Source organism: Pseudogymnoascus destructans (assembly GCF_001641265.1).
Source record: "Pseudogymnoascus destructans isolate 20631-21 unplaced genomic scaffold scaffold_15, whole genome shotgun sequence".
NCBI lineage: Eukaryota > Fungi > Ascomycota > Leotiomycetes > Thelebolales > Thelebolaceae > Pseudogymnoascus > Pseudogymnoascus destructans.
In genome coordinates, this window is record NW_020167534.1 from 698,072 (window position 1) to 723,329 (window position 25,258).

The 25,258-nt window shown below is 48.5% G+C and overlaps 11 protein-coding genes across 11 annotated transcripts; 6 read left to right on the top strand and 5 right to left on the bottom strand.

Moving 5' to 3' along the window:
* Positions 1-847: 847 nt before the first annotated feature.
* On the bottom strand, positions 848-2,573 carry VC83_04752 (uncharacterized protein). The gene is made up of 2 exons (XM_024468380.1): positions 1,701-2,573; positions 848-1,618 (listed from the first exon to the last, which is right to left on the bottom strand). Exons 1-2 carry the CDS (start codon positions 2,003-2,005, stop codon positions 1,027-1,029), a joined length of 897 nt encoding a protein of 298 aa, XP_024322660.1. The 5' UTR covers positions 2,006-2,573; the 3' UTR covers positions 848-1,026.
* Positions 2,188-4,764, top strand: GRC3 (Polynucleotide 5'-hydroxyl-kinase grc3). Its single transcript, XM_024468381.1, has 5 exons — positions 2,188-2,282; positions 2,332-2,581; positions 2,640-2,769; positions 2,819-3,124; positions 3,172-4,764. The coding sequence occupies exons 1-5, from the start codon at positions 2,234-2,236 to the stop codon at positions 4,642-4,644; spliced, it is 2,208 nt and encodes a 735-aa protein (XP_024322659.1). The 5' UTR covers positions 2,188-2,233; the 3' UTR covers positions 4,645-4,764.
* Positions 4,765-4,962: 198 nt separating this feature from the next.
* On the top strand, positions 4,963-6,698 carry PEP2 (Vacuolar protease A). Its single transcript, XM_024468382.1, has 3 exons — positions 4,963-5,226; positions 5,296-5,449; positions 5,504-6,698. Exons 1-3 carry the CDS (start codon positions 5,128-5,130, stop codon positions 6,436-6,438), a joined length of 1,188 nt encoding a protein of 395 aa, XP_024322654.1. The 5' UTR covers positions 4,963-5,127; the 3' UTR covers positions 6,439-6,698.
* A 38-nt stretch (positions 6,699-6,736) lies between these two features.
* Positions 6,737-7,759, top strand: VC83_04755 (uncharacterized protein). The gene is made up of 2 exons (XM_024468383.1): positions 6,737-7,545; positions 7,602-7,759. Exons 1-2 carry the CDS (start codon positions 7,200-7,202, stop codon positions 7,724-7,726), a joined length of 471 nt encoding a protein of 156 aa, XP_024322653.1. The 5' UTR covers positions 6,737-7,199; the 3' UTR covers positions 7,727-7,759.
* Positions 7,760-8,658: 899 nt separating this feature from the next.
* VC83_04756 (uncharacterized protein) lies at positions 8,659-9,211 on the top strand (the record flags this gene model as incomplete). The annotated part of the gene is made up of 2 exons (XM_024468384.1): positions 8,659-8,798; positions 8,851-9,211. The coding sequence occupies 2 exons, from the start codon at positions 8,659-8,661 to the stop codon at positions 9,209-9,211; spliced, it is 501 nt and encodes a 166-aa protein (XP_024322656.1).
* Positions 9,212-9,949: 738 nt separating this feature from the next.
* Positions 9,950-10,411, top strand: VC83_04757 (uncharacterized protein; the record flags this gene model as incomplete). Its single annotated transcript, XM_024468385.1, has 2 exons — positions 9,950-10,240; positions 10,283-10,411. 2 exons carry the CDS (start codon positions 9,950-9,952, stop codon positions 10,409-10,411), a joined length of 420 nt encoding a protein of 139 aa, XP_024322655.1.
* Positions 10,412-10,601: 190 nt separating this feature from the next.
* On the top strand, positions 10,602-11,514 carry VC83_04758 (uncharacterized protein). The gene has a single exon (XM_024468386.1). It carries the CDS (start codon positions 10,730-10,732, stop codon positions 11,243-11,245), a length of 516 nt encoding a protein of 171 aa, XP_024322662.1. The 5' UTR covers positions 10,602-10,729; the 3' UTR covers positions 11,246-11,514.
* Positions 11,515-11,978: 464 nt separating this feature from the next.
* On the bottom strand, positions 11,979-12,908 carry VC83_04759 (uncharacterized protein; the record flags this gene model as incomplete). The annotated part of the gene is made up of 2 exons (XM_024468387.1): positions 12,587-12,908; positions 11,979-12,535 (listed from the first exon to the last, which is right to left on the bottom strand). The coding sequence occupies exon 2, from the start codon at positions 12,315-12,317 to the stop codon at positions 11,979-11,981; it is 339 nt and encodes a 112-aa protein (XP_024322661.1). The 5' UTR covers positions 12,318-12,535; positions 12,587-12,908.
* Positions 12,909-17,057: 4,149 nt separating this feature from the next.
* VC83_04760 (uncharacterized protein) lies at positions 17,058-19,093 on the bottom strand (the record flags this gene model as incomplete). Its single annotated transcript, XM_024468388.1, has 3 exons — positions 17,058-17,322; positions 17,392-17,414; positions 17,462-19,093. 3 exons carry the CDS (start codon positions 19,091-19,093, stop codon positions 17,058-17,060), a joined length of 1,920 nt encoding a protein of 639 aa, XP_024322849.1.
* Positions 19,094-19,308: 215 nt separating this feature from the next.
* Positions 19,309-20,393, bottom strand: VC83_04761 (uncharacterized protein). The gene has a single exon (XM_024468389.1). It carries the CDS (start codon positions 20,240-20,242, stop codon positions 19,838-19,840), a length of 405 nt encoding a protein of 134 aa, XP_024322850.1. The 5' UTR covers positions 20,243-20,393; the 3' UTR covers positions 19,309-19,837.
* A 54-nt stretch (positions 20,394-20,447) lies between these two features.
* VC83_04762 (uncharacterized protein) lies at positions 20,448-22,022 on the bottom strand. Its single transcript, XM_024468390.1, has 2 exons — positions 21,775-22,022; positions 20,448-21,681 (listed from the first exon to the last, which is right to left on the bottom strand). The coding sequence occupies exon 2, from the start codon at positions 21,609-21,611 to the stop codon at positions 20,454-20,456; it is 1,158 nt and encodes a 385-aa protein (XP_024322851.1). The 5' UTR covers positions 21,612-21,681; positions 21,775-22,022; the 3' UTR covers positions 20,448-20,453.
* Positions 22,023-25,258: the final 3,236 nt, after the last annotated feature.

Below are 25,258 nucleotides of genomic sequence, written 5' to 3' on the forward strand. Positions count from 1 at the left end.
GACGCATGATAGTGTTGGGGATCCGGAGAATGGGGTGTTGGAGGAGGTTTTGAGGGAGGCGAGGAGGGCGCTGGGGGGGGGTCTAGATTGGCCGCGGGCAATTGGAATGGAGGGACAATAGTATAAAGACTAGCTTTGTGCCATTTGATCGGGGGGTGGAATGGAATGTGAGATTTTGGACAATTGATCCAGCATAAAACGCCTCCCTCTACTTTCGTCAAGGACGTTATGTGATATACTATGCCAGCGGCGAAACCAACGTGCCTTCTTCAGGAAGTTCTGCGAGAATGTCACCGTGAATATCGGCAGTGGCGGTGAGAAGTGTCGACAGCGGTAGGTAAACCGGTGACGGGGGGGTAATGACAGCCAGACGAGGGGGGTGACGGTAGAAGTTGATTTCAGTTCTCTGATCTTGCAGCACCCCTGAACACGAGAGAGCCTCACGAAGACTAATATATCCCAAAGCAGCTAACGAACTGTAGTTGAAATATTAGCTTCTTGTTATTGTTGCTTGAATTTGAGTGAGAGTCGTCGCATTAGCCAAATTATGGCCAACAGGGTCGATGTGTAATGCCTCATGTCGAACTCTTGGCAGACCCAGGACCTTCCACACCATACCCAGATTTGAAAACAAATAGGAAACGGTTAACAAATAACTTGCCTTGGTGCTCGGGTTCTGCTACATAAATGCCTTTAGAATTGGTAGTGGACGTTGGGTGGAAATCAAAAGCCGAGATGCGGTTATACATCTAGACCACGGCCTCAACTATCTCCCCACACTCTACGTCCCCGGACCTCAGAACACACAGGGCACAATCGATAGGGACACTGATGGAAATAGACAAAGCTTTCATTTAACCCCCGATTTATATACGCCCTTTGCGCCGGGTTTTGGTAGTTATATATCAACCGTAAAAGCATCCCATAGAGTATCCGCCCCTTACTTCCTCGCCTTCTTCTCCTTCCCCTTCTTCCCCTTGTCCTTCTTCTCCTTCTCCTTCCTCTCCTTCTCCTTCTCCCCCTCCTCTACCTCCCCACTCTTCTTATGCTTCTTAAACTGCGGCCTCTCCCCCACCTCCTCCTCCTCCTCCTCCCCCCCAATCTCCCCACACTCCCCCCCTCCCCAAACCCAATCGGCCGAAACCTCATCCTCAACCCCCCCGGCTGCTTCCTCGCCTCCCTCTTCCTCCCCACATACGTCTCCCCCCCCACCACATTCACCCTCTGCAAATGCAGCGTCCTCTCCACCGGCGCAGCCAACGCCTTATACCCCCCCTTCCCCGGCAAAAGAACACGCGTCGTATCCGCCGTCGCCGCCGCAAGCACAACGCTATATTCACCACCCGGCAATGATATCGTCGGTGCGTCCTCGTCCGCGCCGGTGCGGGCGGGTAGACTGAGGTTCTTGAGGCTGGCAAGAGAGAGGGAGGCGGGCGCGGTGATGTGCCAGATTTGCCTGTTGGCTAGCGCGGCGGGGGTGAGGAGTTTGTTGGTGGTGGAGGAGGCGGGGAGGGGTGTGTAGCCTTTGGGAGGGGCGAAGGGCGCGGGGCGCGAGGTGTGTTGGGCGGCGGGTGTTGGGGCTGGGGAGGGGTTTTTGCTGCGTTTTGGGAGGGTGGTTCTGGGGTGTGTTAGTTTGGGGTTTGATTCTCGAGGGATTGGGGGATTGGGGAGTTGGGAGGGTGGTGGTGATGGGGACTTACCTAGGTGCCGTCACTTTCACAGGTAATTCCTCCTCGCTCTCACTCTCACTTCCGCTTCCACTCCCACCCTCGCTTTCGCTGCCGCTGCTGCTCGTCTCCTCGTCCGGCCCAGATACTGACCCAGCCTCGTCATTCGAATCGCTCCCCTCCTCGCTCGAGGCATCGTCCATGTCAATATCGCTATCAGCGATGCGCTCCATGCTCCTCTCAGCCTCCTTCTTCTTCGCAGCAGTTTTCGACGCCTTCGCAGGTTTAGCCGCCACGGCCTTCTTAGACTCCTTCTTGGAGGGGTTCGAGGACGCCATCTTGTGAGTGTGGGGGGTGGTGGGCGGAGCGATTGGGACCGATTGAGGTTGAGGCTGGTGTGGTGGTCGAGAGCTTTTTTTTTGGCGGAGGTCGGTAATTTTTGCGATAAGCCTTGCGCTGGGCGATTCTGGAAAAGCGATAAGAGAATCGGCGATTGGGCCGTCTTCGAACAACCTTTCAGCGACGACACTCGATCGGGACAGGATTTTTTTTGGGGACGACGAGAGATGTCGTCGAATAAGAGGAGGAAATTGAATGCCGATGTCGAAACGAAGAGTAAGTCCCTTTGGACCCGTGTGTGGTGCGGATATCTAACACAACGCAGGTATAAGCGCCTTCGCAGCGCGCCAGCAGCGCAAGCTCGCCACCGCAGAAGGCGCAGCAGTCGGCGCCGCAGAAGCAGTTCTCGAAGGCGAAGGCCCCGATGAGCTGAACGGCGCGTCGTTTGTGGAGGCCGGGAAGACGTCGAGGGCGTTTCGGCTGGGGATTGAGGGGGCGGGAGAGGCGAAGGCGGAGGAGGGGGAGTTCTCGGATTCTTCGCCGTATGAGGGACGGGATGAGGTGAGGGGGTCGGGGTGGGTTATTCCGCGAATGGGGGGGGGATGTGAGGGTATTGTGCTGATGGATGTGTAGGAAGAAGTCACGTGGGACGAATACGCCGTCTGAGCATCCTGTGGTGGAGTTTACGACTGTGAAGGCGAGGGGGGACCGGATTGTGCGCGATAAGGGTGGTGGGGTGAGCGTTAGGCTTGCGCCTGGAGAGGTATGTTTGTGGTGGTATTTTGTGGTGATCAGGGGCTGACTCTTCACAGCGGGTGGTGGTTCTGGGAGAGTATCGTCTTGCGGTTCGTAAAGGGCGGGCTACGGTGCTGGGGGCTTCGTTGTCGCCTGATAGCACGAGACCATATGTTGATGTGTATGCTCCTTCGTCTCACTCATTGCCTGTTATAAGGTATTTGGAGTCTGAGGACAACGAGGTTATCATTAGCTTGGGCCAGCTTAAGTCTGGGCTGAGGCCCCTGAAGAAGCTTTCGCCGTTGTTTTCTAGGTTGTGGAATGAAAGCGCGACAGCCTTAGATGGTGGAGTGGACTCAGATCAAAGGAGTTCTTTTCAAATTGTATGTCCTACAGCCCATTCCGTAGGTTTAAGGCTAACCCCGTGCAGCTTTTCTCTACTGTAGATGGCCCGCGGAAGATTCCTCTTCACAAAGTCTACTCACCCCCAGAATGGAACGAGACGTTTGCAGCAGTATCTTCTGGTAAATGGAACCGCGATGGCATATCAAGCACGATGATCTGCGGCCCAAAGTCATCTGGGAAATCTACATTCGCCAAACTTCTCGTCAACCGCCTGTTAACCTTAACTCCACCGCCCAAGTCCCGGTCGAAAAGGCCAGCTGGTGTATTGCTTCTTGACCTCGACCCAGGACAGCCAGAATACTCGCCTCCGGGGCAACTATCTCTGGTGCACCTCCTAAAACCGAACTTTGGACCACCATATACACATCCCGACGCTGATAGTGGCGGATGCACCGTTATACAAGCCCATTCAGTCTGCGCCACATCTCCATCAGCCGACTCGGATCATTACATGGCATGCGTGTCCGATCTACTCAGCCATTACCGGCACTACATATCTTCACACGCAGAGTGCCCCCTGATAATCAACACACCAGGATGGATTCTCGGGACCGGACTTGAACTACTCATGGAGCTCATCAAAAAGGCGAAGCCCACGGTGGTCATATACATGTCCACCGAAGGGCCTGTAGATGTTGTCGGGAGCCTGCGGGAAGAGGCGAGGCAGACACCAGTCATCGAGTTGCCATCACAGATGAGCGAGTATACGACTAGGACTGCAGCTCAGCTGAGGATTATGCAGACGATGTCTTACTTCCATCTAAATAGGTCTGGTACTACGGCGCCGTGGAACTGGAGTCCGTTGGCATCAATGGCACCTTGGATGGTTAAGTACTCGGGGCAGGACTCGGGAATACTGGGGGTTATGTGTATTGGGGAGCAGCCGGCACCGCAGTTTCTTAACGATGCTATCAACGGGAGCGTAGTGGCTGTGGTCGTGGTGGACGACGAGCTTGCCATCCGTGCATCTGGGGAAGAGGGAGCAGATAATGGAGATGGCCTCTCATCGGACATATCTCCCATGGTGGCAACCAATACGGCAAACGAACACCTACCCTACCTCGAGCCTGGACCTAATGGTTATCCCGATCCGAAGCACTGCCACTCAATCGGCTTCGCATTAGTGCGCGGCATCGACACCAAATCCAAGTGTCTGCAGCTCCTCACAGCAATACCCCACAGGGCCATCAGAGAACTGGCTATCTCCAAGAAGTCGATTGTCCTTGTTAGTGGTAAGCTCGAGACGCCGGGCTGGGCGTATACGGAGAAACTACATCAGAAGGCCGTTGTGGCGCTGAATCGGCGGAAGAAAGAGCTTGGTGGACAGGTGGACGATGAGGAGTCCGGTGAGAAGGAGATGGAGGTGGATGAGGACTATATGGACGAGTTTGAGAATTCGCCTTGGGTTGAGCGGCTGGAGGGGCATCGGGGGAGGGGTGCTGGGGAGAGAGTGTGGAAGGTGCGGAGGGATCTGGGACGCAGTGGTGATGGTGGTTGAAGCGCCACGATCTAGAGTAGACGGCCACGTACTATGATATATTGAACTGCTATATACATTTATTTTATATATCCGTACGAGTGAATGGCCAGAGAGTTCAGCCAAGATAATGAAGAGGACCTATACCAGTAGCGTATCACTACAGTTCTCACTATTCTGAACGCATATCGTCTCACATCTCACGTGACCACCTTCCTCCTCAAGAATCGTCAACGCTATTCCCAAAACAGTCAAGCGCCACGCAAACCTGCCAAGCCAGTTGCGTCGCTACCCGGCTTGGTTCGTTGCCTTGCAGCACCGCCTCCCATCAACGTCCGTCCCTCCCTCCAACTCTCCTCACTCTTACACCATCCCAATCATCCTTCTTTCCAATAACATCATATCATAACAACAATACTGCAACGACTGTGCGCCATATACATATTTACTGCGAATTGTTAACCTCGCACCGAAATCCGTCGATACAGCTTCCTGGTCGCAATCATGAAGGGCGCTCTCTTCACGGCGGCTATGCTGCTGGGCTCGGCGTCGGCCGGTGTCCACAAGATGAAGCTCCAGAAGATCCCTCTTGCGGAGCAGCTGGTGAGTTCTTCCTTATCCAGGTTGGAGCAGGCCGTATTCGATGATCGTCGCTGACTTATTGCGCTGTAGGAGTTCGCCAATGTCGAGACCCATGTGAGGAATCTCGGCCAGAAGTACATGGGCATCCGCCCGCAAACCCACGTCGATGCCGTCTTCCAAGAGTCATCGTCCATTAAGCAGGGCGGCCACCTCGTCCCCGTCAGCAACTTCTTAAACGCACAGTGTAAGCTATATCCAAACCTATGACGTACTGTTCCTTGGCGGCTAATCCGATTAGACTTCTCCGAGATCACCATCGGCAACCCACCACAGACATTCAAGGTCGTCCTTGACACCGGCAGCTCCAACCTCTGGGTTCCATCCCAGTCTTGCGGCTCCATCGCCTGCTACCTCCACAGCAAGTACGACTCGAGCGAGTCCAAGACCTACGAGAAGAACGGCACCGAGTTCGCCATCCAGTACGGCTCCGGCAGCGTCAGCGGATACATCTCCCAGGACCAGGTCACCATCGGCGACTTGGTAATCAAGGACCAGCTCTTCGGCGAGGCCGTTGAGGAGCCCGGACTTGCCTTTGCCTTTGGTCGCTTCGACGGTATCCTGGGTCTCGGCTTCGACACCATCTCCGTCAACAAGGTCGTCCCACCCTTCTACAGCATGATCGACCAGGGCCTCCTCGACGAGAAGGTCTTCTCCTTCTACCTCGCCGATGACAAGTCCCAGTCCGAGGCCGTCTTCGGCGGAATCGACAAGTCCCACTACACCGGCGACTTGACCTATATCCCCCTCCGCCGCAAGGCCTACTGGGAAGTCGACTTCGACGCCATCTCCTTCGGCGACGTCAAGGCGGACCTCGACAACACCGGCGTCATACTCGACACCGGCACCTCCCTCAACACCCTCCCCTCCTCCCTCGCTGAGCTCCTCAACAAGGAGATCGGCGCTAAGAAGGGCTACAACGGCCAGTACACCATCGACTGCAAGAAGCGCGATGACCTCCCAGATATCACCTTCACCCTTGCTGGCCATGACTTCGCACTCAGCGCTTATGATTATACCCTTGAGATGGGCGGAAGCTGCGTGTCTACCTTTATGGGAATGGATATGCCCGAGCCTGTTGGCCCGTTGGCTATCCTCGGTGATGCGTTCCTGAGGAGGTGGTACAGCGTGTATGATCTCGAGAAGGGTGCTGTTGGCCTGGCTGCCGCAAAATAGATGGTGACAGACATAAAGAAGCTAGAGAAAGCTAGTGAAGGTTGGAAGAGGTTGATATAGTGGATTGGACTGGGACAAGAGAGTGCAGCTTGTGATGTCGTTCGTCTTTACTTGTCTGTTTTTTTCCTTTTTCGTTTCCCTTTCGCATTCTCTTTTCCTTCTGTGAGAACACAATCATGCTGGTGTTTTTTTGGGACTTTTTTTTTGTATCTAAGATTTGAGAAGGGGGGTTAATTCGAGCAAATGCATATTGTAAACCATCTATATACTCTTATATCTGGGTATATGTGACTGTGGCCGTGACTGTAATAAATGATATTGATTTAATAACACGAGGGCTTGTCTTTTGTAAACACAGGCTCGAACCTACAATCCAGGGGGGAGGCATACCACCCTCAATAACCCCCACTCCCTCCTGTCAATCGTGCCTTCAAATGGCTTACCTCCACATAGCACACCATCACGCAGCTCGCTCACATCCACGCGTCTTCGCCTGCTCGTAGCTGTGATAATGCGGAGAAGGTGGAAAGAAAGACTATTACGACGCAACCCCGTAATTCATGGAGTTCAGTAGTAAAAGTGACAGCACACCAAGACCTGGAGTAAACCCCAGAAAACGACCCGACAGTGGAGCAAACTAGCGGCTTGACCATCTCATTGATTAGCCATTCCCACTGGCACCTCGCCCCATCTCCCCCCCTTACTATTCTCATAATTCTCATCGAACAACTCCTCACTCCTCACTTCATAAATATGGCCTCATGCGCTCTCGAGATGTGTCAAATTACCCCTCCCCCAAAAAAACATATTGCAGCAAATTTAAAATGAACTCAAACGGCAGCAACAGCGAAAAGACGGTGGATTTTTGTGAGGTCGAGGATGGGACTCTGGATGATGGGAAACAGGATCTTTTTACTGCGGAGCATATTGACGATGATCCCGTGCTCAGCAAGGAAGAGCAGCGGAAGATAATCCATCGCGTTGATGGGAGACTCGTCGCTACTACTGTGGCTATGTATGCCATCTCCCTGATGGATAGGACGAATCTCGGGAATGCTGGTATAGCGGGGATGAATGGGGAGCTGGATATGGAAGATGTATCGCTATGTTTGTTCCATGATTAATGGGAGGGGGGTTAGCTGCTAACTGGGGGGGTTTTGTAGTCGACTATTGCATTGGTATTCTTTGCGACGTATACATTGCTGCAACCTCCTGCTACTGTTTTGTGTCGGAAGATAGGGCACGTGAGGTGCCACGCTCTTACAGTGGGACCTGGCGGGCTCGGTAAATTAGGGCCTACGGGTTCCTGTATATAAAAGGGGCTGGAGGCTCGGAGTAAGGCCTCCAGTCAATAGTCGCTGTATCAACGTAGACCTATTGTGCTTCACACCAATATAACCCTTACTTCCTGCCTCCTGACCTGGTTCCCTGAACTCCCGTGACACCCTGGGCCCTACGCCTTTACAGATAGGACCCAGGCCTTTTCTGTCGTTTCTATGTTTTGCTTGGGGGGTTGTCATGGTAGTAGGTTGAGACTGTGCCTCGCTATGTGAAGTTACACTGATAGTGGTAGATTTGCTTTGGATTCCCTAAAACCTGGGTACCACTCATCACGCCTTCTCCTCCGCGTGTTTGAGGCGGGCTTCTTCCCTGGATGTGTGCATCTCATCTCGGCGTGGTATGTTCGCTTTGATATACAAAAGCAATACGCCGTCTTCTATCTCAGCGGAACCGTGTTGTCCGGCTTCTCTGGGATTTTAGCATACGGTATTCAGCAAATGGTGAGTTTGCCTAGCCGATGACAATCCTCATAGCAACTGCTAACGGTAGAAAGGATGGGCTTGGTGGATACTCTGGCTGGAGATGGATTTTTATCCTCGAGGGGATAATGTCGGTGATTGTTGCCATCATCGGATAGATATACCTCGTAGACTTCCCAGACCGTCTGATAACCAAACCAGCCTGGGGGTTTCTCAAGATGAATACGGCCGAACCGTGGAACTTTAAGAAGTGGGCTGCTTCTGGGCTGGATTGGAAGGTGTGGGGGTTTGCTTTGATTTACACGTGAGTTTTGTCATTTCTACCAACTTTTCATTCCTACTACATAACGGCAGGCTCTAATAACAGCAATAGTTGCCTAACTACTATGGCATATGCCTTGTCATACTTTCTACCGATCATTCTTCAAAATAATCTGCACATGTCAGTTGCAGAAGCACAATGCCTGACGGCTCCCCCGTCCATTTTAGCTACCATTTGTATGGGACTATTCGCCTCGGCCGGCGACAAATATCATGTCAGAGGCCCCTTATTGCTGTTAAACTAACTGCCTTTTGGGATTTATCGGACACCCACTTCTCGTAAGAAATATACCAAACCCATATATAAGTAATACTAATCTAAACATAACAGGGATTCGCAAAGCAGGCAGCAGTCCGCTACTTCGGCACATTCCTCATCTGCGTATCCGGCCAGGACGCCATCCCCACCGCCCTCGCCTACCAAGCAAATAGCATCACAGGCCACTGGAAACGTGCCTTTTGCTCTGCATCATTCATCGGCGCCAGCGGCATCGGCGGTATCGCTGGGTCCTTGGTATTTCGCTCGCAAGACGCGCCGAATTATCGGCCGGGGATATGCGGGACTGGCTTGCAATGCGGTGGCTGTTGTGGTTGTCTGTGTTAATACGGTTGTGTTACGGCGCGAGAATAGGAAGGCTGATCGGGAGGGGAAGATTCTGGAGGCGACGCCGGGGTTTAGATATACTATTTGAGGGGGTGGTAGTGAGGGTGGTGCGGTTGGCGATAGGGGTAGACGCGTAAATAGACATTATATGCCTTTGCACCAGTTTCCAGTACTGTAATCACAGAGGCTGCGGAGTAAGATGAATTGAATACTGGGGATAGTCGCACCATTCAACCTATGGGTAGTCAAAAGTATAGCGGGCGAAATAGAGGAAAGTTTGCATGCCTGGACTAAGCATGAAGCTTCTAATGCATGTGTTGATCATGGAGGAGCATAAATATGATTACTGTATATTCTAGCTAGATGCTTCCTCCAATTTGTCCAGCCTAGTTAGGTTGGATGGTAAACCGCCAGTGCCACCGGTTCTAACGTCGAAAGTTGACTGACATGCATCGAGAAATACCGGGCCATAGACTTGCATCTTTTTCTACTCTTGGAAGCCATGATTATTTTACACAGTTTTGACTACAGTAGTCATACTATAGTCGAAACTATGGAAGCTTTTTGGCGTCTTGACTACTACCAGCATCTTACGCCGAATCCGGCGGCACTTTCATTTCCACTGGCTTCTGTGACAAGGAAAGCTCCCGGTGGTAACATATCTCTCCTATCTCTGGTAAAGTCATCAAAAATAACACTAATGCTTCTTCTATGACAATCAAACCCTGATATTAGAAGCAACCCTCGCCCTACAAAAGCTATCCTGGAGACTGTAAGTTATTTTTCTTTCATACAGATATAGCAAAGACTCGGCCCATAACTGAACATGGCGGGCTCTTCCTCCACTTCTGGATTCTTTCAAGCGTTACCAACGGTGCCGCCACTTTACACGGCTTCCAGGCTTGCTTCACCCCAGGGAATGAATGTTTCAGATGAACAAGTCTTTGACAGGGCATTGCGCCTTTATCTACGAGAAAGCATCCCAGAAAAGGTCGACACGTCGATCCATAACTTTACCAGACTCGTCATTGATCCTTCAACACTACGCTTGACCGTGGACTGCGAGACCAATCAATCTAAACTCAAACATTTAAACACATTTGGCGAGGAGAATAAGGTGGATCCCCTCTGGGCAGGCGAAGGATGACGCCTCCTGAAGGCCATGGCCGTCTCGATGGACTTACTGGCCATGGGCATCAGCAGCCAGAGGACCAGCATGCCGTGTCTTGGAATAGAAGGATACATCAATTTGCGCTCGTTCATGCCTGGATCCCAACTGCGGCGCTGATTTCGTGCCCATCTGCGATGACACGATGATTTTTCAGCACGTGGATAAACCAGATGACGACTTCGAGCTGTTCTGGCCGAGGTATACAAGCGGCTTATTTTCTATGGATCCGGATTACGCATGGACAAGCGGCTAGTGGATGACGGAAAGGAAGGGTGGTAGCAATGTCAGAGATACGGAGACGGTTCGAGGGGACTCACGAGTGAAGAAATTCAGAGGGACCAGAAACTGGGCCGTGATCTGGATGCAGATGGGATACCATTGGGACCATGGCAGATTGATGTCTTCGAATGGTTCAGTAGCTCAACTGACTCGAACATGGCCATGATGCTGGCGCAGACAGATAAAGGTCTCGGCGCTTTTTTTGCGCCAATACGTCGCCGGGCTGTTGGTAAATATGAACTGAACGGTGTTCGCATCCAAAGACTGAAGAACAAGATGGGCAACAAAGGTCTACCAACCACAGAGCTAAAGCTTAAAGGCACTCGTGGATGGATGATTGGGAAAGAAGGCAATGGTCTCAAAAAAAAATCGGCAATTCTTAGTGCTCTCGGATTCTGGGGACGGGCCTTGTCGATAAGTCGCGCATATACTAAAACCTGCAATGTTCGCGATGGATTATTACAAGACAGCCCTCAGCATCTACGATGGATGGCGAACCAGACGGTCGATTACTGGGCAGCATTCCAACTGGCATTCTTCGGAGTTGCCTTGCTAGGAACCACTGAGCAAGGTCGCCACGGACATGACGCTAGAGCACAAAAGTTATTTCCACCGGAAGATGCAGCTCTAAAGACAGGCTCTGTTAGGAGTGTCGAAGGCGTACGGGCATGATGGAGTGCCTTGGTGGAGTTGAGTACTGTGAGAACAACGAAGACGGGGGGATTATGAACGTGACAAGGCTATTTCGAGATACAGCAGTGACGCCGATATGGGAAGGAACAGTGAGTCTAGCGGCCTAGGATACAGTCAGAGTTTTGAAGGATAAGAGGCTGGGTCATAGCGTTGTTGAGGGTGTCTTTGGCACCTGGGTTGAGGCCGCCTTGAAGAACTGTCAGGATGAGGGCAAATTTCAGAAAGAATGCTCACTGGTTAGAATGTGGTCAAGCAGATAGACGTCCCTCAATTGCCTTGGCAAGGGAGAGCAGTCGTAGAGCACGTCGAGGCTATCGGTTGTGCCTACCTACTCATGTACGACGCTTGCGTTGATGATGGCGAGGTGTCGACTGAGATTGCGAGACGATGGACGTGGTTTAATGTGCTTCCTGGCTCTTTGCGTCAAGAAAAATCCGAATGGCGGAGTCAAGTGGCTATGGACAAAAGATTTTCCTCGGTCCAGGATCTGAGGGTGTTGCTGAGCTTCGGGGCAAGTTGTAGTTATAAGATAATTCAAGGCCCCTTCGGGAATTTCTCTGTGCCAGCCAAGTGTGTACGCCCAAATTATTTTAGAAAAGCAGTAGTAATTGTACCATTGGGGGTTTAATTATAATGTTTAATCATATCAAGTGCTGATGCATAATTGACGAAGTGATACATTGTAGAAAACACGTAGTTATCGAAAGATCAATTAATTCGTAAAATTCATATTAAAAATTGGCCTCCTGAACCCCACTCTTGGAAAGTCATCGGTCATGATACTATAGTCTATGAATTCTTCCCAGTAGTTAAACTCCAAGTCTTCAGCCATTCTATTATCCTTGATAGCCAAGTAAAGGTTGCTCGGAAGCATCGCACCGTCGTGGGCATTAGTGGCCTCGGCTACTGGAATGCAGGGAGGATGCTCAAATTCATCTACTGCGGGCGATGGCATATCCGTGGTCGCGGAATACACTGAGCTTGGTAGAGTTGGCGTTGGACATTCCGATGATACGAGATCTGGGATGGAAGTCTCTTCGTCCGCTGACATTATGGATGAAGCGGTAAAGGTATTCGCCGTTGGTGGTGGTGGCCAATTCTTTGATTGTGACTCTCCAAACAGATATTGTTGAAGATTGGGAGATGTGGGAGAAAAAATCGTCTCCGTCCTCGATAAGTTGCAGTCTTCTTCACGCCGTCGTTTAAAAGGAGGACATGTTGTAGGTGAGTCCGTCGAGAATCATCCGCATCTCTGATTTTCTCACAGCCCTTGTCCCATTAGCAAGTGTCGCAACTTAGTGGACGGACCCGCGAACGTGCGTTATCACTTTCCTCATCTTATACCAATCCTCAGAAAAGACAGCAGTAAACCCGGAAATTATTTCCCCGCTGTCAGCGAACCTCCGCCGTCGCGACCGACGATCCTTGGAGTTAAAGGGCCATTTCCAATTATCAGAAAAAACGGCCCGTGATGCACGGGACTCCTTGGCGGTTATTGATCCCTGGCGTTGAGGGAGATGTACATCCCTAGCAAAACCGGCACGCTTTCGGCATGTTTAAACAAATGTGTTCCAGAGGAGTATCTTTATTGTGTGAAAGGTAGAGACAGCAGTCACATTCTATGGCCGGCTTCGTCTCAGATCCCTCTACTGTTATAAATATACGTTGCGTGTTCTGGGTGACGAAAAGCCAATCGGATACTGTGTTGATAATATCCCTCTTTCGTGCGCAAGGGGTAGATTCTCAGAATAAGTGAGTCCCATCATGATTCGGAGCAACTGTCCCCCATCGTAATCCTGTGCAACTGCTCCATGGGTTATGTCCACCGGAATCGCTAACAGATAAGGAGCTAGTGTCCTCGACAGTTTCCACTGGAATTTCTAACCAATAAGCAATCGGCCACTGTTAACTTGGCAACTTCCACACCGGAACTTCCACCGGAACTGATGGTTGAGGTATTATTCTAAAAGTGGGGATTTGGAGATGCAAAGAACACCTTCGGAGAGTCTCCAAAGCGGCTTTTTACTTTGAAGCATTGTAGTTGTTTTTGATTTTCTTAAGTAGGTAGGAGAGGTGCGTTGTCACCAGGACTATCTTGAGCTGGTCATCCCGAGGAGCGCTGGCCAACCGCCGCAGAGTGGCTTTTTACTTTGTCCATGGAACGCCTTGTTACAAAGTTAAAGTTGACTTGGCCTTCGATTGAAGTATAGTATACAGAATGTGAGCTCACACTTCTGTAAGACGGTGATCTAATTGGAAATCTTTGTTGATTTACCACCGAGCAACGGAAGTTAAGTGCAACACTCAAAAATAGCCCCAGAAGGATTTCATCCTCAGATGCGTCTGTTGTGGGTAGACTTCTTCATTTCATTGCCGTCGAGCCGTCGACAGATCTACTGCAGTAAGTACCACCGGAAAGGGTTACAAGGATTTGAGTATTCTACATACGTTTCAGTATGGGTAGCAACAAGGTTCAGACGACTGAGAACAGGCAAGTGACAAAGACTACTTCAACTGAGACTATCGACATACATGACTTCTTCTGCTCTTAAAAGTGCCTGATCTCTTTCAATCCTATACCTATTTGGGAATCGATCTAATTTTGTTGCCAGGTTGTCTTAAGATCGTGAACAATATTTTTCTTGAGTGGTTTATCATTAGAATCAAGGGATCATGGTCACATCGGAGACTATTGTTCGCCGAGATGGTGCGTCGATCATATATCATTCCAAGGAAGATCTAGAAGTTCCAAGGATAGATCTCCTGAGCTTTCTCTTCGGTACCGTCTCTAAAGCCATAAACTACAGAATAAAATCTTATTATTAAATAAATTCAGAGCATTGCGTAGCCAAAGAAAATGCAGCCCTTCACCGTGACGCCGCAAATCCTTGCCTGGCAATCACAAAAGCCGAATTGCGCACCTTTATTCAACAAATCGCTTTTACCATTCGAAACAAAATCGGTGTTACCAAAGGCCACCATGTCACTTGTATCTCGTCCGGTAGCTTCTTTGCACCCTCTGTTTTCTTCGGCTGTGTAGCAGCTAGAGCAATGTTTTGTCCTTCGAGCCCATCTTCCACCGTTTCTGAACTTGTTCCGGCTATTCGAATTTCAGATAGCAGTCTGATAGTTTGTAATGACGATATGCTCGGAATTGTCCCAAAGCAGGAGCGGAATGTTCAATACTACGGGACAGAATCCTGAAAAGAACAAGGCTCTAAGGTCCCTTGAAGCTCATTCTCTTATGGTATGCAGAAGGACGAAGAATCGAGTCAGGCTAAATGAGCCGCAGGCATCTATTCGACCTGCCCCTTCTGCTAAACCAGGACCAAAAATCCTGAGGCCCTCGAGACATCCTGCTCAGGGTCAATATAGCCATTCTACTTTCCAGCTCGTGCAGCATATAAGTAGGAATTAGGATGTGCGGCCCATGGCTAATATCTTTGCTTAGATCTTTAAGTCACACGGCATCAGGCCTAGTGAATCTGATGCCATTCCAGATGGCAGCCCGTCTCAAAGAGGGAATTTAAACGACCACCAAGTAATGGTACCAATTTCAGACCTAGTTGGTATAGAGTTTCCATCGAAGGCTCTAGCATTGGTGCTATACGAGACTTACTTAAAATCAATGAGCTGGTACATGGTGTTATTCCATGAGCCCACGATGCGAAAGATGATCGAACAGTCCGCCACTTCTGGCGTGGTTCGTCGATCTGAGATGCCGCACCCCAGGTCTTTCTAATGTTGATCATAATGGTCATTAGCCAGGCACAGCGGGAATGCCCCGGTACTGATCTGCCCTCAATAGTTAAGGGGATGGTAAGAACTGTTGAGGAGAAGTATCTTTCCTGCATTGATATTCTTACAGTAGACTCAGTAATGTTTGGTTACTTATTGTCCGTTCACTACTTATCTGTAACGCGTAAGCCCAGGGTCTCACGGGAGTCCAGGGAACCAGGTCAGAAGGCAGGAAGTGAGATCGTATTGCAAGACAGTAGGTCTACGTATGTACAGCGACTATCGGCTGGAGGCCTCCTTCTGAGGCTTCCAGCTCCTTATATCCTACGTTCCTACATGCCCTAGTTTACCGAGCCCTAGTGGCTCCACTGCCAGGCAGCCCCTGAGTTCAGGGCGGCCTCACATGATGGGCCGCCTTACATTATCTACGCGCTGCACTAAACGTGCATTTCTTGTCAAAGCTGCGGGATTGAGGGCAAGACAAGCTATGGAACTTCATCAAGAGTCAAGATGGGGAGACATTGACCCCATCGAGCGGCAAGTCCGTAGGAGAGTATGGTGGATGCTGTTTGTATCGGACGGGTAAGTTATCTCACATTATCTACTTCATGCTAGAAGAACCGTCAAGGTTGACACAGAAATAGTTATTCATCACAAGTATACGGCAAACCAAGCGGTCCCGATGATTTTCACGTTGCACTACCTGGGAATATTAACGATAATTCAGCAACATGTCCTGGATTCACTTCAGTTGAGCTACAAAGTGGCTCATCTTATCCAGTCACGACCATCTCGTATCATAGATACAAATCGAAACTCTATATTATAGCAGCGCCAATAACTTGAGACCTATATCTTCACTAACGGAAGAACCCAAAAACTATGGTGCATATCCACATACACAGCTCACCGAGTGGGAAAATTCACTTCCTGCCGAACTTAAGATACTCGAGTAGCCTCATGGAATAAACAAGCCATGGAAAAAGTACAGAGTAGCACATCACATATTTTTGCTATGCAAGCTTTGACGCCGCAAATCTCCTACGATAACATACAGCTCCTGTTACATCGCCCTTATCAGGGGTCATCTGCTAAACTAAACCTAGATAGTAGTAAGTTGCCGGTCGATGCGCCTCATTCATAATTTGATGTAGCGCAAAACCTAGATATCATCGAGCTGGGCCGTTCACAATGCTGGAAATCGGCGTTGCGGACATCAGGTGTTGACAGCTATGCTCCAATACTACGCTTGGTCGGGAACACTCCTGCTGCTACCAATGTGGGGATCCATTGTCTAACATCGGCTGTAATGCCGGGAGTACTGGCACTTTCAGACCCGTCTGGACCAAGAGTACAGGATTGCAAGCGTGGGATTACAAGTCTGATTAAAGTTCCTCGAAACTTTGGGCTCAAAAGTGTGGTATGGGGTCAAAATGCCGAGATCTTAACGGATCCGATGAAGGTTATGGTAGCTAAAGAGGTTAAGGCAATGTTATCACAAGATGATAATTGTTGTGAATCGGATATTCTAAATAGCAACGGACAGCCTTCACACGGAATAGGCCAAACAGCAACAGAGGTGTCAGTAAACAGGCACACAGGATGGGAGCGGACGAGTAACTCTCAGCCCACAATGGATATTGATTACGAACGAGTTCCACGCTCTCCGAGTCTGCCTTCCATCTCTGAAGATACACAGACGCCATCGCAGCCACCAGTTCCTTTACCCACACCACATATGCGAGCTATGGCACCAAAGCCTTTACTTCTCAATTCGATTTTTCAAGCGACTCCAGGGTCGATATGGATTTCGACATCGACCTTAGTGCCATAACAATGCATAAACATGGCCTAGAGCCCGTTTACAATGGGGAAGCGCAATTTGGAGTCAGAGGCCTGCAGGACCTAGGTGCCTCCGCAGACACCGTTCCATCCATCCGGGGCAGCTCTAGATATGGGGTCCTCCTTTCGCATTCCTTTAGTTCGAGATTGGAATTTATGCTATCAAGTGTTATCTCATATTCAAGATGAGAGGGTGAGCTCTTACTGTACTCTACTCTGTGCACTGTACGTATAGAAACACCAGCGGAGCCTCGTGCTCCCCGATCGGCAGAATCCACAACGGCACAAGCGTCAAGCTGCTCACCTTCGTCGCCTGCGTCGCGAAACCGAGGATCGGCGCTAGGGATCGGGCGGGGTGTTGTTGTGTTGTCGGTTCATTGATTAAGGACTGGCCCTGTTCCCGCGGGTTCCTTTTAGAGTGAGGCTGGACTACTCGGACCTCGGACCACTTTGCTAGGACCACTTTGCTAGGACCACTTTGTAATAGAGTCCATACAGGGTGTTTAGATTTATTTGACGTCTGATTTACTTGACGTCTGATTTACTTAGGGTCTGATATACTTGACGACTGATTTAATTAGCGACTATGAGAAATATAAACTACACGAGAGATACAGTCCCACTAGTCTTTTCCCGAATGTCGTCGAGAAGCTCTTGCACTGGCGTCACAATGCCAGCATCTTCATGGGATAATTTCCCAAGTACCATCCCAACCCACTCTTTATCTAAGTTGAACACCATACCCCCGGAATCGCCGCCGCTCACGAAGGGCTGACCACCTAGTACCGGGTTTATCTGCATCTCGTCTGACTCCATCCCATTCATCCAGTCAATCTTTATCTTCATAGCGTTAACCTCTCCAGCAGTAATTCCAGTCGTGCGGCCGGTTTTCGATACCCAACTCCCATCATTTACTACCCCATGGTGTGAAACAACTTCGTCTGTGCTAACTTCATAACGTAGCTTTCCGTAAAAGAGCTCAGCTGGCGAGAAATTTGCTGGCGGTGGTTTGTTTACCAGAATTGACGTCTGGTTATGAAGCCGTATGATGGCCCAGTCCATCCGACGCCCAGTACTATTTTTCCTCCGAAGCCCAGACGCATGGATCACTTTGCCGATGCCTCCAGCTTTTAGATGTCCATTTATGATACTAAGCGTCCTAGCCCCATTTCCGCTTCCATCGTTATTTGAAGTAATCTCGCCTTGCAGGACCCGCCTAGTCTCGACTTCGTCGTACCGCGCTGGATAGTCAACAGTACTGTTAACTTCTGCCTGTCGTCCATAGAGACCGACGCCGTGAAATCCAACGCCATGTTCAGCGCTCCCGTCGTTGTCAATGATTACATGACAACACGTCAAGAAGCATTTTTCCACTTCTTCTTGACCGCTACCACGAAAGTTGACAAAGACGCCAACGCTTCCTGCTTGTGTGGTAATGTCTCGTGCGCCAATGGACGACCCATTCAACGGCAGAGGCGCAAGATTCCGTAGGACTAGCCGCGGCGTTGGTAACATTTCTTGGGAGATAGCAAGCATCGCCCTCCCAGGCACGAGCTCGACGTCAATATTTAGGTGAGCCACCCCATTTCTTATTTTTGCTTCAACGAGGTCCCAGATGCTTCGCGACCCAGGCGCCATTGATATTATAACCGTTGGCTGTCTATGCTGAGTCTGCTCAGGGGGGCCGCGCATGTGATACGAAATCGTAGTCCAGAGACCAGCGCAGTTCTTTTTGACATCTTTGTAAATAATTGGCTCCGCCTCTTGACATGTTATATGAGCTGGTGTATGGGGTATGATGATAGATGAGACATCTCTATACTTCTTCTGCTCGTTTCTGATCTCGACACGAATTTTGACGTCTGGAGATGCCTCGTCTAATCTTAGCTGTACCATAGTAGCAGCTGCCTTCCAGTTGTTCGCATCTTCGTCGTGTGTGCTGATAACAAGCGTATCCTGCGGCCGAAACATCCCTCTTGGCGACAAGCCTTGCACCTGCATGTGGTAAAGACTAATTCTATGGTCTTGTAGGATTGCGCGGCAAGCGTCTTCTATGCTCCCAGCAACATTGACAGCCTCTGGCGACGGTCTTGACCGATCATAAGGCCATGGTAGGGCGAATTTCCCCTCTGGGGCTGCGCGGAAGTCGTCTTTTGCGGCATAGTAGTAATCAATCGAATAAGTGCCAGTGTCTAAGTCGAAGTCTTCTGATGAGCCGCCAGTAGCTCTGAACTTTCTGGTGCCCATTGTGTAGATGAAGATGAGTGTTAAGGTTGAGGAAGTGTTACTGTCGGATGTCACAAATATAGAGTTGCCACTATCTCGTACGAGTGATGTTAATGGTCTGCTCTCGCCCAGGGTAGGAGCATGAAGTTTGGTAGCGGATGTCGCAACGTAGTTTTGGCGCTAAGAATAGTTGCCGCCGTCAAAGAATAATTGTCCTCAGTGGACGCAAGGCACGGCATGCCAATAAGGAGGCTATGCACGAATAAAAAAAATGCTGCATTGAAAATCTACGCCTACTATTTAGTTGCAGAGGCTGAGATTAACAATGAAACTGCCATATATAAGCGTCTTGCCACCTCAGGGACCTCCGACCATCCAGGCAAGCCGTTTGTCCGGACTATTCGGGACTCTTTCACTGTCACGAGCAGAGCAGGGAATCCCCACCAATTTTTAGTTCACAGCATTCTTTTCAACTACATACAGAGCCTGCGATATGCTCATCAGCTAACTGAGGCGATGCTCAAGCAAATTTTGATTCATCAGCCCCCCCCCCCTTTTCCCCTCCGTCTCCCTTCCTCGGTATCTTTCCCCATTCTCCCTTCCTCTATCCCTCAGTCCTATGCTACTCCCGTCGGCTCTCCAGAAGGAGCTGAAGGTTCGTAGCCGGCACCACGGACAGGTGGGGGTTCGACTTCGCCGGCCGACCTCCTCAGGAAGATTCCGTCCTCGAAGGCCAGGAGCCTTTAAGGTCCGCCTCCAAGACCCCTAAAAGTAGTAACCCGGGTCTCTAATGTCGAACTCTACCTTTGCAGTTCCGAGAAGAGTTCGGGGAGGGCCGGTCCGCTGTCCGGCAACCAGTGTCTCTAGTAACTTCACCTTCCGCTCATCCGCTTCGGCGTGGCGTCGTCCCTGGCGAACTAGTATGCCGAGTCGTACTGCTATCAAACGCTGTGTCCGGTGAGTATTTCTCCGCCGGACGGGTGGAGGAGGGGGAGGGGGAGGGGGAGGAGGAGAAGGGGAGGAGGAGGGAGGAGGGCACGAGCGAAGGTCCCTAGCCACTTCACCAGTGGGATCCCAGTACGCCCGGAGTTCCAACCAAACGAGAGTTGACGCGGGGACTCCGAAGAATATCCCAAAAGCAAGGGCAATGAGGTTGACAACGAGGCCCATTGCGAAAGAGTGTGTTGCGGATGAGAAACGATCGTGTTGAAAATGAGTGTTGCGCGGAGGAGAAAAGGAAAGAAAGAAAACATGAGACCGAAACAAACTGGGGATTATATATGGTACAATAGCAAAGCGTTTTGAGAAGAGCAGAGGAGAGGTAAATAATAAACATTTATTTTTGGAAGTTGCAGCTTATACTATCGTCGTTTCCCTCATTTTAAAATTTAGGAACGAGCCTTCCGTTTCGAACCACATAACCTACTTCAGCCCCCTTAGCCGATACTCTTGCATAATCAGGCCATGGCCAACGACATGATGTAGTTAGCTCTTTCTCATCTTGTTTAGTAAGAGTAGAGTCAAACTTAAACCCAGTATCCTGCTCAAAGGCAGCGCAGATAGAACCTCGCTGGTACGTGACTCTTCTCCTCCGCTCACTGCCATAAAGTCGAATCCTCCTTTTAAAGTCATCTGCCTCCTTCCCCTCTCCCAAATCAATCCATCGCGTAATAAACAATGCATTCCCCTCCCTCCCATAGCCCTTAAAATCAACTCTGAACTCGCTGTGGCAGTACTGACAATATATAATGCGTTGCGTATTCTCATATTCGTCTATCAGCTCATCCGCTTCCGGGACTTGGATCCCCCACCAATATAGGTCCATCATCTCCATAAAGGGTATGTGCCGGCAGATGCCGAATCCGCCGTACCAAGGCAGCGGAGTCTTTTGCGAGGACGGGATCATATACACCTTCTGCTCGCGTATAAGGAGGGAGCCGGCCTCGGAGATACGCGCTTCGGCCTTGTGGAGCTCTACGAAGCCCCATAGATGTCCTTCCATTTTTCTATAGGATAGTAGGTATAAGAGGGCTGCGGTATCTTTGCCTTGTCTGTAGGCTTTTATAGCCATGCGGAAGATGGTTGAGGAGAATCCGCCAGGGAGTCCACCGATATAATGGCCTGTTGAATCCGTAATCCGGCACTTTAATGAATTCTTTTCTGGAGCGACGTATAGTTGGGATACTCTGTGTCGTTTAGCAGAGAGCATACTGTGTAGCTTATTGCATTCCGGGCAAACGATATGAAACGGTAAATCTCGTTCTAGTAAGTGAAGGAATCTGTTCATTACTGGGTATTCGGCTAGTTTGAGAGACTGAAGATACTCTGTCTCAAGGCATAAGTATAGGCGAAGACACGATAGACTTAAACTTCCCACGGATTCGAGTGGCAGAAAGCTTGCTATAAGGTAGATCAGCTCGGGTGGGAGCTCACGGAAAGGCGATGATTTCAGGCCGCTTAGTCGATCTCTAGCAAACGCCGGTTTCGTTTGTAAGAAACACCTTGCGAGGCGCGTGGATATACGAAGAAACATATCCATTTCGAGGTATAATATCGTAAGCGTTAAAAAGGTCGCAGAGAACGATGTATATACTATTCGAAAAATAAGGCTATAATTTTAATGCTTAGTAGCGCCATCTTAATGAGTCAAAAGGCTAGTCGGGTTCCAAGCTTCAAAATACTCAACTATCGACTTTACATACTATTTTGTATGGAGGGTACATACTCGAGTGGTACGTACAGTACCATCTTCAGTCTAGATATTTAAACTATTTGTTCTACATAACGGACAGCGTTTTACTCTTCCAAATTCTCATCTGTCGCTTTCATCCAATGAGAACGGTTCAATGGTGTGGGAAGATGGTAGCTTGCAAGAGCAAGCGCAGTGATTGGCCTCGCAATTAGCTATGCGCAAGAAACCGACACGGCATGCTCAAACATCGTAACAAGGCTTCTCTTCCATACAAGGTGAGTCACCTTTTAGAACTGCTGGCGTAGCTTTACGAGCCCCTTTCCAATCTTTGTGAGTCTTGCTAAATAAAATGACTTTCTCGCAGGTTATACAGGCTATCACGATGTGCGACTTCTACCTTTTGTAGATCCTTCCAATCCTCTAGCGACAATAGATCCTCTTCTTAGTATTGTATATAATAGACATTGATTGCAGCTTTGAGCTTTGTAGCAGTACTAATCATCTTATACCATGAGTTCTAGCGAGTTGAATTGTCCTGTACAAGGTTGCGGCCTTGACTTAGTTCTCTGAAATTGGCTATCCGTTGTGGGCTCTGCTGAATATATACTATAATGTTATGTAGTTTGCCAAGGGGTCCTTTCTTCCGCTAGTGCTTCATTTCCATTTCTGTAGGTGTTGACAATAGTTCTGTATTAATGTGGTCTGCAAGAGCTTCCTCATCTATTTGAAATAAAAATGATTAGGCTGCTAGGTTGATTATATAGCCATTGCATCGAAGTCTGTAATGGATTAGATTGTATATAATTTCGTATTGGTCAAAGATGAAGGACACAGGGCACCCAGCTCACGGTAATAGCATATGGGAGTGCAAGTCAGAGGCTAAACGGATGCTATCCTATAGGTCTACTACGAAGGATACAAAAAAGATGATGGGGAACCCTGTTGGGTCAATCCCCTTAAGTACCCGAAACGGGTCCGACTCGGCTAACCTGCCTTAACTAGTCTGACTCAGATCCCTTCTGTAACTGAGGGCGGAGGCATCCTTACAAAAGAGCACTAAATAACGCAAGTTAGCTAGAATTTCTAACATAGTATTAAGCTTGATAGGTACCAACTCTTTGAGAGAGCTTGTATCATTGTATCGTTGTTATTTGCATTGTCCATTACAAAGTATTTAACTTTTGAGGCAATTCCGTAATCGTTAATAACCTTCATAATATTCTATGCCTGATTGTGACCTAAATATATAATTAGCTAATTACTATAAAGGTTAATATAAGGTCACTAACCTAAATGTCATCCTGACATTCTTTGCACTCAGTTTGCTATCAAACTCAAGAGCAAACTTAGAAATCTCCTCCTCAAACCTACAAGTCACTATACATATTTTGGCTTGTCACACCAACAACAAGAGCAATACTACTCAACGATTGCTACAACCTCTATGATTCATTACACGTCATTGCTCCTTAGTTACTGGGCCGATATGACCACATAGCATATCTCTACAACCCTCTATGATTCATTACATGACATCACTCCTTAGTTACTGGGCTAATACTACACATGACATATCTCTATCAACTAGAGGCCTAGGACATCAACGATAGCTCCAAAAGCTTCTACAACAGTCTATAATTCATTACACGTCATCGCTCCTTAGTTACCCACAAGATTGGTTAAGTTATGACATAATTTGTCTATAGGGGTACTCTGACCTTGGACCTCCTTTCACTTCCTATAGGCTAGGAACCTAGGAGATGGTTCTATGGGATTCTCTTACGTCGACTACAGTTACCAAGCCTGGTTAGTCATGGAAAGTCATGGAAAATGAGAGAACTACACTCCTTTAGCATAAATAGGATTGCCCTTTCCTTAAGAAAGGGCAAGCAGACAATATAGTAAATCGACTATCACATACTTCCACGTCTTTTCCAAGCTTCCAAGCATTGGTCTTGTTACTCCTTGTTTCTGAAAAGTCAGTGAGGTGCTAACCTCTGACTTATCCCTGAGTTCTCAGACTCAACATTTGTTACAACTTGTCTAAACCACTCCACTACATCATACACCTGATTTCTGCGTTGTGGAATAGTCTAAGCTACGACCCTTTGGCTCTTTTTCTTAAGACAGTGTGTTGTCTTAGTAAAATCATCCTTTCCTTGGGTGGCTAGATTCTCACATCTGGTGCACCCACCATTACACTAAATGCCTACCATCTAACTCTTGCAAGGTAAGTATAGAGTGTTGTAGGTCACTGTTCTCTGTAATATAGTGGCTAATGATCTTAATAATTGCAAGGGAAGTCCGGAGAGGTCTAAAGATCTACAGTAAAGTGAACTTTTGAAAGTGCTGATTGGACTTTTTGCTGTATCTGTAGTTTCTCTAACTCGTATGTCTAAAGCTGTATTGTTGTAGCAGATGTAGGCAACTAGTTTTCAATTTGTAGACTTCTATATAGACTTAAGCTTTAACCTTAGCATTCTAAAGGATATCCTCTCCCTCTTGTATAGAGAGACTACCCTCTTGCATTATATGCCTCTTATGCTTCTTTTCTCTTCTCTTTTTCTGTTCATTTGCTACTTGTAGAGCCTTAACTTCTGCCTTAAGTAGAACAACAGAATGCCGTCGCACATAAGTACTTTAGCCACAACGTTAGCTGCTTTGCTCTACTAAAGCTTTCGTACGGACGTTAGACTGAAACTTTCGTACGGAACTGGCTTAATCATTTTACAAAGCTTAAGTTTTTCTCTACATTTAAAGAAGCATTTAAAGCTACATTTATAGAGCAGAACATTAAGAGTGGGTTCTAAGCAACATGATTAGTTCTGTATAAGCTATAGAATGTCCTTTCTCACTTGAATCTACACTTAAGGACTCCGGCTCCTTCTAATAGTTAAGAGTAACAATTTGTTAGAACTGTGTTCCTAGTAGTACGCTACACATGCGTAGCCTGTATACCAACTGTGTATTGTGTATATATAGGGGCTTCGCCCCCTGTAGTTTCTCAATCAAGTCGTTAAACTCCAATTATGTGCCTAACACAATTAGACTTTAAAGACTCTCTAAACTATAAGGGAGATTAACTTTCAAACAGAGCACATTAAGAACCACATCATACAACATTAGAACAGCTCTCCTAGCTCAATTAATGATGCTGTTAGCTGCCTTGTTAACGGGGCAGAAATGATGATGACGAGTGTAGTAGCATATAGAGAGTGATTATCTTATGTTCTGTATAAGTTAGTAGTGTTAGAATTAAGCTAAGAGGTAGCTCTTACTTCCGTTAAAAATGAGAAGGTAATAGGTTCTGATCGAACGACTATTTGTATGTCGATCGAAGTGTTAAATCCACTCGTACATTTGTCGTTGCAAATTATTTGAGCAACGTAAATAAGCGGAAGATGGTTTGCGCGTGGTTTTTTGGCTCTATTTTCGCTCGCTTGTCCATTCTGTTGTTTTTAAGCCGTATTTATATTGGATACATATAGAGGCAT

Coding starts and splice junctions, on each gene's coding strand:
- GRC3 (XM_024468381.1), top strand. CDS start 2,234: ATGTCGTCGAATAAGAGGAGGAAATTGAATGCCGATGTCGAAACGAAG. Junction 2,582..2,639: donor GATGAGGTGAGGGGGTCGGG/GTGGGTTATTCC, acceptor ATGGATGTGTAG/GAAGAAGTCACGTGGGACGA. Junction 2,770..2,818: donor TTAGGCTTGCGCCTGGAGAG/GTATGTTTGTGG, acceptor GACTCTTCACAG/CGGGTGGTGGTTCTGGGAGA.
- PEP2 (XM_024468382.1), top strand. CDS start 5,128: ATGAAGGGCGCTCTCTTCACGGCGGCTATGCTGCTGGGCTCGGCGTCG. Junction 5,227..5,295: donor TCCCTCTTGCGGAGCAGCTG/GTGAGTTCTTCC, acceptor ATTGCGCTGTAG/GAGTTCGCCAATGTCGAGAC. Junction 5,450..5,503: donor CAACTTCTTAAACGCACAGT/GTAAGCTATATC, acceptor TAATCCGATTAG/ACTTCTCCGAGATCACCATC.
- VC83_04762 (XM_024468390.1), bottom strand. CDS start 21,611: ATGGATATGTTTCTTCGTATATCCACGCGCCTCGCAAGGTGTTTCTTA.
- VC83_04758 (XM_024468386.1), top strand. CDS start 10,730: ATGGCCATGATGCTGGCGCAGACAGATAAAGGTCTCGGCGCTTTTTTT.
- VC83_04752 (XM_024468380.1), bottom strand. CDS start 2,005: ATGGCGTCCTCGAACCCCTCCAAGAAGGAGTCTAAGAAGGCCGTGGCG. Junction 1,619..1,700: donor GTGAAAGTGACGGCACCTAG/GTAAGTCCCCAT, acceptor AACACACCCCAG/AACCACCCTCCCAAAACGCA.
- VC83_04755 (XM_024468383.1), top strand. CDS start 7,200: ATGCGCTCTCGAGATGTGTCAAATTACCCCTCCCCCAAAAAAACATAT. Junction 7,546..7,601: donor TATGGAAGATGTATCGCTAT/GTTTGTTCCATG, acceptor GGGGTTTTGTAG/TCGACTATTGCATTGGTATT.
- VC83_04761 (XM_024468389.1), bottom strand. CDS start 20,242: ATGGGCCTCGTTGTCAACCTCATTGCCCTTGCTTTTGGGATATTCTTC.